The sequence below is a fragment of the Palaemon carinicauda genome, chromosome 28 (genome assembly GCF_036898095.1).
Source record: "Palaemon carinicauda isolate YSFRI2023 chromosome 28, ASM3689809v2, whole genome shotgun sequence".
In the NCBI taxonomy this organism is placed as follows: Eukaryota; Metazoa; Arthropoda; class Malacostraca; order Decapoda; family Palaemonidae; genus Palaemon; species Palaemon carinicauda.
This window is the reverse complement of record NC_090752.1, coordinates 1,446,634-1,461,633: the sequence shown is the minus strand read 5'-3', so window position 1 is coordinate 1,461,633 and position 15,000 is coordinate 1,446,634. Positions and strand designations below refer to the sequence as shown.

The following is a 15,000-nucleotide window of genomic DNA, read 5'->3' as shown; positions in this document are numbered from 1 at the left end:
TAGAACAATGATCTTATAATTAAATTACTTCTTGACTGCATATTGATTAATTCATTGATTGATTGGTTTGAGGTTTTCTGGCATCCTGACAAGGGATACATAGAGGTTGGGTGATTGTAAGTGCATTTATTTAACAAGATAACGAGCTAATATACAAACAGTTAAGGGTAACAATGGCATAAAAATTCAAGCAATGTGAAACATGAAATGGCAAGCTTAAACAGGTTGTTCTACAATTAGTGCATGAGAAAGTGCGTGATAAAAAAGCAATAACATTACAGTGTAAGAGCGTGTATGAAACACGTGCGGTACAATATCTTTTGAGGGAAGTATTGCTGTTATATATTTTCAAGTACAACAAACTTGTTTTAACAAGCTGAGTAGTATTCCTTTTCTACCCCTATTACAATCATACATACTTCAGAATGTTTCCTGATCTACCCGTTCACTTGTGATTGTGTAGTAGTCGTCTTGATATTGTTGCTGTTTCAAGTATTTTGAGAGTTGGACAGAAATGTCAACAAACTTTAACAAACAGAGCAGTATTCCTCTTATATGATCATTACAAACCTACTTCAAACTGAGTTTCATAAAGCTTTTTACTTGTTTGAAGTACCTTTTCCCTTAAATTTGTGTAGTAGTCTTCTTAACATGGTGTTGTGTCCAGTATTTTGAAATTTGGACAGAACTGTAAACAAACTTTAACAAACTGAGCAGTATTGCTCTTCTATGCGCATTACAACCTTACTTCAAACTGAGGTCATAAAGCTTTCCACTTGTTTGAATTTCCTTTTTACTTAATTTTATGTAGTAGTCTTCTTAACATTAGTGTAGTGTCCAGTATTTTTGAGACTTAGGCAGAAATCTCAGAATTGAACATTCTGGAAGTATGAAGAAGCAACCAACAAATTGTTTACAACTGGGGAAAAAAAGTTAAACTCTCCCTGATGCAGCTCTTGCTGGCCTATACGAAAGCCAATGGGAATATTACAAATCGCTCTTCAAATGTGATATGGAGCCTCGATGGCTGAGTTGGTTTGGGCAGCAAGCTCAGACTTTGTAGAAGTCTGTGGCGCGGGTTCAACTCTTCACCCGACCAGTCAGAACGACGGACACTTTGCTATCCGTGTAGACACCTCAGGATTATACATGTAATCGATGGATAGGTTTGCGTAAAGCAAATGGGTGTTAAAGGCTAATACACACACAAACACAGCCATTCCAACACCTAAAAACATAACAGACACCTCACACGTCTCAAACTGTCGACCTAACTACGCCATGACTCATCGCTGCTGGGAGGAAGAGTGATGGTGGCTGGTCGGGACTACGGTCTATCCCAAAATCCAAAGCAAAGTCCTTCAAAAGAAGGCAACTGTGTGACCCCATACAAATAGGAAAAAAGGATGCTAATAGAAGAAGTCTCTTCAAATGTTATAATAGAATTAAATGTTATAATAGAATTAAGAGAAGTCAACGAAAATTAAGTACCCGGAGAATTTGACAGAATATCTAACATGTGAGTAGATAGTCATCTGTGACCTCAGATGAAATATATAAAATCAATGGGAAAATATATGTTTATTTGCAGTGTCACGTGATTTAACAAAATTAACATCGATAAGTAATCCTTAATTCGAATTGAAAGTCACTGATCAGACTACTTCATTGGACTGCTTTATGAAGGATGGTACGTAACCAACTAGACATACCTTAAGGAATTAGCTAATACGAGTATTACGTAAATTTATTGTTAGAGGAGGACACTAAACTACTGTAGACTCTACTAATCTACTATGCCTTCATTATATGGGCAGGGGGTACAATGAGATTGACAGATAATAGAGGGACATTAAGAATAGGGTTGTTGTGGCCTGATTGGTAACATCTCTGCCTAGTGTTTATCAGTTGAGGGTTCGAGTCTCACTCAGACTCAATAGTGCCTTTAGTGTCTGCAACCTTACCATCCTTGTGAGCTAAGGTTGTGGGGTTTGGGGGAGCCTAGAGGTCTATCTGCTGAGTCATCAGCAGCCACTGCCTGGCACTCCCTGGTCCTAGCTTGGGTGGAGAGGAGGCTTGGGCGCTGATCCTGATATATGGTCAGTCTCTAGGGCATTGTCCTGCTTGCTAGGGCAATGTCACTGTCCCTTGCCTCTGCCATTCATGAGTAGCCTTTAAACCTTTAAAAGCTTTAGATACAAAAGAAGCAGGGGAAGGAAGAGAAGATGATTGATTGACAGGCTAAGAAAATTGGCAGGTATAATCTGACATAGAAAGACCATAAACAGAGATGAGTGGAAGGACACATCTGAGGTCTTTGTCCTGTAGTGGGCTAGATTATATACAGCTGATATATATACATATATATATATATATATATATATATATACTGTATATATATATATATATATATATATATATGTATATATATATATATATATATATATATATATATATATATATATATATATATATATATATATATATATATATATATATATATATATATATATATTTCAAATACGCCATATATTTTAATACATTAAAGTCTGGATTCTCTCACCGACCTCGGGGTCAGAGCCCCGGGCGAAATCACTCAAAGTCTATAGCATCTGACCGGCCGGGTTTTTAACCCTGGTCCAGGATACTTGTATGACAGTGACACTAAGAGAATCCTGACTTTAATGTATTAAGATATAAGGCTTATTTGAAATATGAAAAACACGTTTAAATGTGCAATATATATATATATATATATATATATATATATATATATATATATATATATATATATATATATATATATACAGTATATATGTGTACATAATCCTCCTACTGCTTGTGGCATAAATGAGCCTTACACGATATACAAAATGAAATTTTAATTGGAGAGATCAATTGCAGCCTCTGCCTATCAAAACTTACAAAACTTTGTCTTTTCACAAATGATGTTCTAGGTAATCGTATCTCCTGCTAACTGCTTCCCATTGATCCATATAAGAATACGTGTCCGGTTTTTCGTCAATGATGAACCAAGATGCCAAAATTAATTGGTAAAAATCTTAGTACAATGGCTGTCATCATGCTGTGGGATTTAACCTAAGCTCATTTCTGTAGTATTCTCAAGACTATGATAGTGGCTTTTAATAAGTTCCCATTGGGATTTTTTTCTAAGGTTTTGGCAAATTCATCTTTCTGAAGTTAATCTTTCAGTCACAACGATCTCCCGAATTATCCAGGACATTCTCGGACCTGATCCGGGGCGATCCGTGAAGAAATCTGTAGTTGCGTCATGATAGTCCGGGAAGAAATCCGTAGTTGCACCATGATAGTCCGGGAAGAAATCCGTAGTTGCGTCATGATAGTCCGGGAAGAAATCCGTAGTTGCGTGATGATAGTCCGGGAAGAAATCCGTATTTGCGTCATGATAGTCCGGGAAGAAATCCGTAGTTGCGTCATGATAGTCCGGGAAGAAATCCGTAGTTGCGTCATGATAGTCCGGGAAGAAATCCGTAGTTGCGTCATGATAGTCCGGGAAGAAATCCGTAGTTGCGTCATGATAGTCCGGGAAGAAATCCGTAGTTGCGTCATGATAGTCCGGGAAGAAATCCGTAGCTGCGTCATGATAGTCCGGGAAGAAATCCGTAGTTGCGTCATGATAGTCCGGGAAGAAATACGTAGTTGCGTCATGATAGTCCGGGAAGAAATCCGTAGTTGCGTCTTGATAGTCCGGGAAAGTCCGTGGTAGTCCGGGACGTCACCGCGGGTGTTTTTCTGTCAAAAACATCTGGGGTGAACCGGGACGCTCCTGGGTGGAAGCCTAGTCCTGGATGATGCGGAGTGGCCCTTGATAATCCTAGCTAATCCTTAGTATTACCAGCTTTGGTGTGACTAGCATAAGGAAAGTCCTGCTAGAAGTTAAAGAAGGTCCAAGTAAAGTTAATCTCAAAGTTAAAACTTTTATTCATGAAAGGAATTTTACATTTTACACATAACTGGTATACAAAGTGAAAGAAATGCTGAAGACACACATACTATCGACAATTTGATAATTTTAAGTAAGACAAATATACATTATTTACATATGAATTCTTCCAATTCAGCAGTATCATCATATCAAGAGCTCTAGCAATGTACAGGTTTGAGATATAAATTATAAGGAATTTGTGAAAAGTTAACAAGCTTGTTAACCAGGAGAGAAATTATATGATTATTACAATCATGAATTATGTCAGTAGATAAAGCATCGTAATATACAACACTAAAAGCAATATAGATGGTTCTTGTAAGATAAGAAGAATTATTTAATGAGAAAGATCTCATTCTTTGTATTAAGTCATTTTTTTAAAACATTTATTACTGAGAGCTATAATCATATCGCAGAAAATAAGAGACGAGTTTAAGAATGCTTAAGCCTAGTATACTTAAATGGATATTCTATTCGGAAAATACTCATAAAATCAATCGTTCACATACGAAAAAAAGATACTATTGTCTATTTCCATCTTAATAGTAGGTGACTAGGTCAGAGGCATTGAATCTTCAGTCATTAAACCTAATCTGTAAGGAATTCATTTCTCGTTTCGTGGTTATTTAAGGAGAGGGATTAATCAGATAGAATGGTTATTGCCCCTATAAGAACCCTTTGGAGTTCCTCAGTCATGAGTCTTGGGTTTTATAGACAGATGCCAAACTATTTATGACATATGTTTATGACCTTTGTCCATGATCTTCGTCTCGTGTCTGTTGCTGCTGGCGTTGCGTGGATTTTATTTATATTGCTACAGAAATCGTGGCTTTGTTTTATTGCAGCAGAAACCCTAGGTAAGTTATATTACTGTAAAAACTGTAGCTTTATCATATGGCTGCAGAAACTGTAGCTTCATTAGAAACCCTAGCTAAGTTATATTGCTGTAAAAACTGTAGCTTTATCATATGGCTGCAGAAACTGTAGCTTCATTAGAAACCCTAGCTAAGTTATATTGCTGTAAAAACTGTAGCTTTAACATATGGCTGCAGAAACTGTAGCTTCATTAGAAACCATAGCTAAGTTATATTGCAGTAAAAACTGTAGCTTTGTTATATTGCTGCAGAAACTGTAGCTTCATTTTATTGTTACAGAAACTGTAGCTTTATAATATTGCTGTAAAAACTGTAGCTTTGTTATATTGCAGCAGAAACCACAGCTAAGTTATATTGCTGTAAAAACTGTAGCTTTATTATATTGCAGCAGAAATCACAGCTAAGTTATATTGCTGTAAAAACTGTAGCTTTATTATATTGCTGCAGAAACCATAGCTAAGTTATATTGCTGTAAAAACTGTAGCTTTATTATATTGCAGCAGAAACCATAGCTAAGTTTTATTGCTGTAAAACCTGTAGCTTTATTATATTGCAGCAGAAACCATAGCTAGGTTATATTGCTGTAAAAACTGTAGCTTTATTATGTTGCAGCAGAAACCATAGCTAAGTTATAATGCTGTAAAAACTGTAGCTTTAATATATTGCTGCAGAAACCATTTTTTATTGTATTGCAGCAGAAACCTTAGCTAAGTTATATTGCCGTAAAAACTAGCTTTATTGTATTGCTGCAGAAACTGTAGCTTCATTTTATTGATACAGAAACTGTAGCTTTATAATATTGCTGCAGAAACCATTTTTTATTGTATTGCAGCAGAGGCCATAGCCAAGTTATATTGCTGTAAAAACTGTAGCTTTATTATATTGCAGCAAAATCGTAGCTATATTATATTGCTGCAGAAACCGTAGCTTTATTATATTGTTCCAGAAATTATAGCCTTATTATCTTTCTTGTTATATTGCTACAGAAACTGTAGCTTTCTTATATTTCTGCAGAAACCGTAGCTTTTTTATATTGCAGCAGAAACTGTAGCTTTGTTATATTTCTGCAGAAACCGTAGCTTTTTTATATTGCTGCAGAAACTGTAGCTTTGTTATATTGCTACAGAAACTGTAGCTTTCTTATATTTCTGCAGAAACCGTAGCTTTTTTATATTGCTGCAGAAACTGTAGCTTTGTTATATTGCTACAGAAACTGTAGCTTTGTTATATTTCTGCAGAAACCGTAGCTTTTTTATATTGCTGCAGAAACTGTAGCTTTGTTATATTGCTACAGAAACTGTAGCTTTCTTATATTTCTGCAGAAACCGTAGCTTTTTTATATTGCTGCAGAAACTGTAGCTTTCTTATATTGCTACAGAAACCATAGCTTTGTTATATTGCTACAGAAACTGTAGCTTTATTATATTGCTGCAGAATCTATAGTTTTGCCATATTTCTGTAGAAACCGAGGCTCTTGTGTCTTTGAGACGGAAAACAGTATTTTAACACACTGAAAATACCCTACTTTCAAAACATCTCTTATGTCTTTTGGACAGAAAACAGTATTTTAATACACTGAAAAAAATTCTACTTTCAACACATCTCAATATGATTTTTGGACAGATATCAGTATTTTAACACTGAAAAAAAACTGCTTTCAAAACAAGTATAATTTATGAACGGAAAGCAGTATTTTAAAACAATAAAAAGTCCCTACTTTCAAAACAAGAATAGATTTAGGACAGATATCAGTATTTTGACATACGGAAAATTCCCTACTACTTTCACAACATCTCTTCTGTCTTTTGGACAGATGTCAGTATTTCAACACACTGAAAAAACTATTTTCAAAACATATATAACTTTTGGACGGAAAACACTATTTTAACACATTGAAAATGCCATACCTTCAAAATATCTCTTCTATTTTTGGACGGAAAACAGTAATGTAACACACTATAAATACTACTCTCAAACTTTCAAAACATCTCTTCTGTCTTTTGGACGGAAAGCAATATTTTAACACAGTGAAAAGGCCCTACTTTCAAAACATCTCTTCTGTCTTTTGGACGGAAACCAGCATTTTAACACACTGAAAAAAAAGACTCATAACAACTCTTCTGTCTTTTGGACGGCGAGCAGTATTTTAACACACTGAAAAGACCCTACTTTCAAAACATCTCCATATGTCTTTTTGGACAGATATCAGTATTTTAACACACTGGAAAAAACATACTTTCAAAATATATATAACTTTTGGACGGCAAACAGTATTTTAACATACTGAAAAGACCCTACTTTCAAAACATCTCTATGTCTTTTGGACAGATACCAGTATTTTAACACAATGAAAAAAAAACTGCTTTCAACAAATCTCTTCTGAGTTTTGGACAGATAACAGTATTTTAAAACAATGAAAAGACCCTACTCTCAAAACATCTCATATGTCTTTTTGGACAGATAACAGTATTTCAACACACTGAAAAAACTGCTTTCAAAACATCTCTTATAACTTTTGGACAGATATCAGTATTTTAAAACACTGAGAAGACTCTACTTTTAAAACATCTCTTATGTCTTTTGGATAGATATCAGTGTTTTATCACACTTAAAAAACGACTTTCAAAACATATATAACTTTTGAACGAAAAACAGTGTTTTAACACACTGACAGAACCCTATATAACTTTTGGACGGAAAACAGTATTTCAACACTGAAAAGACCCTACTTTAAAAACATCTCTTCTGTCTTTTGGACGGAAAACAGTATTTTAACACACTGAAAAGACCCTACTTTCAAAACATCTCTTCTGTCTTTTGGACGGAAAACAGTATTTCAACACACTGAAAAAAAACTATTTTCAAAGCATCTCTTCTGTCTTTTGGACGAAAAACAATATTTCAACACTGAAAAAAAACCTCCTTTATAAACATCTCTTATGTCTTTTGGACAGATATTAATATTTCAACAGCGAAAAGACCCTACTTTCAAAGCATCTCTTCTGTCTTGTGGACGGAAAGCAATATTTCAACCCCCTGAAGAAGAAAAACACGTTTATCAGTCACTATTCCCAGCTCCTCTTGGAGCGCTACAGAGCGTAACCCATGACAGCATCATCCATCAGCCTTACCAATGTCATCAATGAGGGCAATAGTACCACCCACATCAATATGGAGGAAACGACCACTGTCTCTGTGGGAAGATAAAAGTCAATTGAAATTTCATTTATTGATGTAACAAATAGTTTTTTTTTTTTTTTTTTTTTTTTTTTTTTTTTTTTTTTTTTTAAGGAAACTCGAATTGGAAGGTATTTTTAGTAGGGTAATTTTATTTCTAAGAATATTGATTTTGATTCTGGCTCAAAGTTTTGTTTTTTATTGAATGGAAAAGAGTGAATGTCGATATAATTAGCTTTATGGTTGTTTTTGTCATTGTTTAAATAGTTGTTACTGATTCTAAATTGCTACAGTATATATATATATATATATATATATATATATATATATATATATATATATATGTTTATATATACATATATATATGTATATATTCTTATACATATATATATATATATATATATATATATATATATTTATATATATTCTTATATATATATATGTATACATAAATATGAATATACATGTACATAATGTATATATACATGTATATACTAATATTTACATATATATATATATATATATATATATATATATATATATATATATATATATATATGTATGTATATATACACATAAATACATATACATATCAAAATGTATTTAACTATTTTTAATAGAATAAACAGCGATCATTTACATTAAAATAAATCTAATTCGCCATGAAAAAAAAACTTTTATTAAATCTATTTACATCCAAACAAGAGACTTACGGCCATTATTCCTCTTGGGTTTCTTATTCGCCACATCTTTGCCTCCTGTTCCCAAAGCACTTGGAGAAGACTCCTTCTTATTCGAGGACGAGCCAAAACCGGCAAATCCTCCAAGGTTGAGGTTGACTTCCTTGTTACTATTGCCTTTGGGTATGTTTGGAGCGGACTGGGAGTTGGAGGAGGGACCGAGGTTTGATGGTGAGGAGGAGGAGGAGGAGGAAGAAGATGAAGATGCTGAGGAAGAAGAAGAAGAAGAAGAGGAGGAGGGGAAAGATGAGGATGCTGAAGATGAAGATGAACCTGGAGCTGCTTGAGAGAAGGAGGAAGAAGATGAGGAGAATGATGGAGAAGAACCAGATGAGGAAGAACCAGATGGAGATGAACCAGATGAGGAAGAACCAAATGATGGAGATGAACCAGAGGAGGGAGAACCAAATGATGGAGAAGACCCAGATGAGGAAGAACCAAATGATGGAGAAGACCCAGATGAAGAGGAGCCAGATGAAGAGGAGCCAAATGATGAAGAGGAGAGAGAGGAAGATGAGCCAGAGCTGGATGAAGATGGAAACGAGGACGTGGATCCTAGCCCTCCGCTAAGACCATTTCCAGTGGGTGGCAATCCAGACTGCAGAAGCGACCCTTGCGACGAAGAGCTGGAACTCCCCGCGAAGGAGTTGATACTGCTGGATCCTCCGGAGTTGAGGGTGCTTCCAGAGTCAGATGGCACTACGGGTGAACCTACTGGAAGGCTTCCAGGGAGGCTTCCAGGTGGACGTCTAGAAGGGCGAGGTCGAGTGCTTCCAGTGTTGCTGGAACCTTGAAACTGGATCGTGTGGTCCGTATTCAGCGTCCCGTGGGATATGCTCGAGGGGGAGTTTTCCGTGTTGATACTGGAATGAGAGTTGTACACGTTTCCATTGAAGGGCTGGAGAAGAGACTGCCCGACCCCAGTACCCCTAGGTGGGTTTCCCGGGGGGTTTTCGGGTGCGGGGCTGGGCCCTTCGACGCTTATTGGCTGCAGGAGGCCACCGGGGCGTTTGGCTACAGTGCCTGGAAGAGGAAACAAACTCGTTACATTCATGTCTTTGATTTTATCAATCGTTAGCTAAAACATGAAATATTTCATGTCCTTAGCTAAGGAGGTCTTTTGATTTTATCAATTTGAAGCTAAAGCATAAAATATTTCATTTCCTTAACTGAGGAGGTCTTTTGATTTTATCAATTCTAAGCTAAAATATAAAATATTTCATGTCCTTAGCTAAGGAGGTCTTTTGATTTTATCAATTCTAAGCTAAAATATAAAATATTTCATTTCCTTTGGTAACGAGGTCTCTGATTTTATCAATTCTAAGCTAAAATATAAAATATTTCATGTCCTTAGCTAAGGAGGTCTTTTGATTTTATCAATTCTAAGCTAAAATATAAAATATTTCATGTCCTTAGCTAAGGAGGTCTTTTGATTTTATCAATTCCAAGCTAAAATATGAAATATTTAATTTCCTTAGGTAACGAGGTCTCTGATTTTATCAATTCTAAGCTAAAATATAAAATGTTTCATTTCCTTAGGTAACGAGGTCTCTGATTTTATTAATTCTAAGCTAAAATATAAAATATTTCATTACCTTAGCCAAGGAGGTCTTTTGATTTTATCAATCCTAAGCTAAGACATAAAATATTTCATTTTCTTAGCTAAGGAGGTCTTTTGATTTTATCAATCCTAAGCTAAGACATAAAATATTTCATTTCCTTAGCTAAGGAGGTCTTTTGATTTTATCAATCCTAAGCTAAGACATAAAATATTTCATTTCCTTAGCTAAGGAGGTCTTTTGATTTTATCAATCCTAAGCTAAGACATAAAATATTTCATTTCCTTAGCTAAGGAGGTCTTTTTATTTTATTCAATTCTAAGCTAAAATATAAAATATTTCATTTCTTTAGCTAAGGAGGTCTTTTGATTTATCAATTCCAAGCTAAAATATAAAATATTTCATGTCCTTAGCTAAGGAGGTCTTTTGATTTTATCAATTCCAAGCTAAAATATAAAACATTTCATTTCCTTAGGTAACGAGGTCTCTGATTTTATCAATTCCAAGCTAAAACCTAAAATATTTAATTTCCTTAGCTAAGGAGGTCTTTTGATTTTATCAATTCTAAGCTAAAACATAAAATATTTTATTTCCTTAGCTGAGGAGGTCTTTTGATTTTATCAATTTGAAGCTAAAACATAAAATATTTCATTTCCTTAGCTGAGGAGGTCTTTTGATTTTATCAATTTTAAGCTAAAATATAAAATATTTCATTTCCTTAGGTAACGAGGTCTCTGATTTTATCAATTTTAAGCTAAAATATAAAATATTTCATTTCCTTAGGTAACGAGGTCTCTGATTTTATCAATTCTAAGCTAAGATATAAAATATTTCATTACCTTAGCCAAGGAGGTCTCTGATTTTATCAATTTTAAGCTAAAATATGAAATATTTCATTTCTTTACCTAAGGAGGCTTTTTGATTTTATCAATCGTAAGCTAAAACATAAAATATTTCATTTCCTTAGCTGAGGGCGTCTTTTGATTTTATCAATCGTAAGCTAAAACATAAAATACTTTATTTCCTTTCCTTAGCTAACGAGGTCTGATTTTATCTCTTTTAAGCTAAAACGTAAAATATTTCATTTCCTTAGCTGAGAGCGTCTTTTGATTTTATCAATTCTAAGCTAAAACATAAAATATTTCATTTCTTTAGCTAAGGAGGTCTTTTGATTTTATCAATTCTAAGCTAAAATATAAAATATTTCATGTCCTTAGCTGAGGGCGTCTTTTGATTTTATCAATTGTAAGCTAAAATATTAAAATAGTTCATTTCTTTAGCCACCGAGGTCTGATTTTATCAATCTTAAGCTTATAGCATCTTACTTTTCTAACTAGGGTTGTAGATTAGCAAGTAGTAGTAGTAGGAATGATAATAATAATAATAATAATAATAATAATAATAATAATAATAATAATAATAATAATAATAATAATATATTAAAGGTTTACTCAGAGAAAAAATAATAAGACTGGCATGCAGTTTTTGCAATCGAGCTACATGCTGTATTATTATTATTATTATTATTATTATTATTATTATTATTATTATTATTACTTGCTAATCTACAACCCTAGTTGGAAAAGCAGGATGTTTTAAGCCCAGTGGCCCCAACAGGGAAAATAGCCCAGTAAGGAAAGGAAACAAGGGAAAAAATAAAGTATTTTGAGAGCAGTAATAACATTAAAATAAATATTTCCTATATAAACTATAAAAACTTTAACAAAGACTTAAGAGTTAGTGTAACATCGGATGAGAATTTGTGATTTAAAATCAGGTCGCTAAAATTCTCTACTGAATTTTCAGTCGTAAGAAGTCTTCAGTGAAGAAAAAAATAATGATTTTGAATTATATTTAGTTTCAGTCAGTCTTAGACATTTGTATATTATTATTTAAAGCTAACCTACAACCCTAGTTGGAAAATTAGGATGCTATAAGCCCTATGGCCCCAACAGAGAAAAATAGCCCAATGAGGAAAGGAAACAGATAAATAGACTATAAGAGAATTAATGAACAATCAAACTATTTTAAGAGCAGTAATAGATTTGGTAACATCCCTGAATGAACGCCAGACTGGGGGTTCGAGTCCCGCTCAAACTCAATAGTTTCTTTAGGCGCTGCAACCTCACCATCCTTGTGAGCTAAGGATGGGAGGTTTGGGGAGCCTATAGGTCTATCTGCTGAGTCATCAGCAGCCATTGCCTGGCCCTCCTTGGTCATAGCTTGAATGGAAGGGGGCTTGAGCGTGATCAAATGTATATATAGACAGTCTCCAGGGCAATATCCTGCTTGATAGGGCAATGTCACTGTCCCTTGCCTCTGCCATTCATGAGCGGACTTTAAACCTTTAGACAGAGCAATTTTTTATAAATAAGTTTCTCTGAACAATTACAATATATATCTTAAAATTTTGTATTATACTCCAAAGTAAAACATAAATATAGTATGGAAAACATTCAAAATTGCTACAGCCAGTTGAGATAAAAAGATTTGAAAAACTAATTTTTTTATAAATAAGTCTCTCTGAAGAATTACAACTATATATCTTATAAATTTTATATTATACTCCAAAGTAAAATATAAATACACAGTAAGAAAAACATTCAAAACTGCTACAACCAGTTGAGATAAAAAGTTTTGAAAAATATTTTTTTTTTATAAATGAGTCTCTCTGAACAATTACAATATATATCTTGAAATTTTGTATTATACTCCAAAGTAAAACATAAATACAGTATGGAAAACATTTAAAATTGCTACAGCCTGTTGAGATAAAATGTTTAGAAAAGATAATTTTTTTTATAAGTCTCTCTGAAGAATTAAAATTATATATCTTAGAATTTTGTATTATGCTCCGAAGTAAAACATAAATACAGTATGATAAACTTAAAAAAATTGCTACAGCCAGTTGAGATAAAAAATTTTGAAAAAATATTTTTTTTTTTTTTTTATGAATAAGTCTCTCTGAACAATTACAATTATATATCTTAAAATTTTGTATTATATTCCAAAGTAAAATATAAATACACAGTATGAAAAACATTCAAAATTGCTACAGCCAGTTGAGATAAAAATATTTGAAAAAAAAAAAAATGAAAAAAATCATAATCACTTCCCTACAAATAACCTGAAATCGTAAGTCGAATTGTTCATGTCAGATGTTGAAATGGCCTGTCAAAGTAAAGTATATTTATCTTGTCACCAGTAAATTATACACGTACATTTTGCATAACCATATTTCCATTTTTAATAAACTTTCTTTTGTAGAGTCTATCTGGCTTCACACACATGCCTCTTATATATACAGTACATACATATGTATGGATATATGAATACTATAGGGGTTAACTACTGCACTGTAATTGTTCAGTGGCCACTTTTCTCTTGGTAAGGGTAGGAGAGACTCTTTAGCTATGGTAAGCAGCTCTTGTTGGAGAAGGACACTCCAAAATCAAACCATTGTTCTCTAGTCCTGGGTAGTGACATAGCCTATGTACCATGGTCTTCCACTGCCTTGGGTTAGAGTTCTTTAGCTTGAGGGTACACTCGAGCACACTATTATATCTTTATTCTCTTCCTCTTGTTTTGTTAAAGTTTTTTATAGTTTATATAAGAGATATTTATTTTAATAATGTTACTCTTCTTAGAATATTTCATTTTAATTTTTTCTCTTCCTCACTGGGCTATTTTCCCTTATGGAGCCCTTGGGCTTATAGCATCTTGCTTTTCCAATTAGGGATATAGCTTAGCTTATAATAGTAATAGTAATAGAACCACAGTGCAAAGTGGAAATGCTAATAATGCCAAGATTAATTAATCAATTAGAATTTTAATATGATGAAATCAATGTCATTCTCTTTTCAACTTTTTGAATATTAAAAAAAATGTTCTCTGGAATTATTAGATGACTTATAAACAAGCGGAATACAAATGAGGGACATCTGAAATATTACTTATTTATATGATATAATATAATTCTAATAATCAAAATTTATTTATTCGAAGTATAAGGATTTGATCGCGATCCATTTTACCCTGTCTTAAATCTTATTAATATTTGATTAATTCCTTTTTGTTGAGTTATGAAACTTTGCGATTAACAGTAACACAGGTTGTTGTTGTTGTAGTTGTAGATTGCCTGCCCCTTGTGGCCAGGCACGGGCTCTTCCAACTCTTGTGGTGCCTTGTGGAGCCCAGTTGAAAGTGTGGTGACCTAATCGCTCTTTGGGGAGTGCGAAGAACATGCCCAAACCATTTCCATCTAGGCTACTCCTTTTATATATATATATATATATATATATATATATATATATATATATATATATATATATATATGTGTGTGTGTGTGTGTGTGTATACTGTATATATTTGTATATATATATATATATGTGTGTTTATATATATATATATATATATATATATATATATATATGTATATATATATATATATATATATATGTATTTGTGTGTACATATGTGTGTATATATATATATATATATATATATATATATATATATATATATATATATATATATATATGTGTGTGTGTGTTATGTTAATATATATATAAATATATACATATATATTTATGTATATATGAATAAATATATATATACTATATATATATGAATATATATATATATATATATATATATATATATATATATAATATATATATATA

At 33.0% G+C, this 15,000-nt stretch overlaps 2 protein-coding genes across 2 annotated transcripts in view; one reads left to right on the top strand and one right to left on the bottom strand.

The window, feature by feature from the left end:
• LOC137621370 (C4b-binding protein alpha chain-like) overlaps nucleotides 1-1,155 on the top strand; it is a 23,673-nt gene extending 22,518 nt beyond the window's left edge. Inside the window, exon 9 of the mRNA XM_068351668.1 lies at nucleotides 1,019-1,155. Coding sequence (XP_068207769.1) covers nucleotides 1,019-1,155 — 137 coding nt within the window. The remainder of the gene's footprint in view (nucleotides 1-1,018) is intronic.
• Nucleotides 1,156-7,823: 6,668 nt separating this feature from the next.
• LOC137621971 (protein rtoA-like) overlaps nucleotides 7,824-15,000 on the bottom strand; it is a 100,070-nt gene continuing 92,893 nt past the window's right edge. Inside the window, exons 2-3 of the mRNA XM_068352467.1 lie at nucleotides 8,733-9,782; nucleotides 7,824-8,035 (exon numbers count right to left, since the gene is read on the bottom strand). Coding sequence (XP_068208568.1) covers nucleotides 7,932-8,035; nucleotides 8,733-9,782 — 1,154 coding nt within the window. The 3' untranslated portion in view covers nucleotides 7,824-7,931. The remainder of the gene's footprint in view (nucleotides 8,036-8,732; nucleotides 9,783-15,000) is intronic.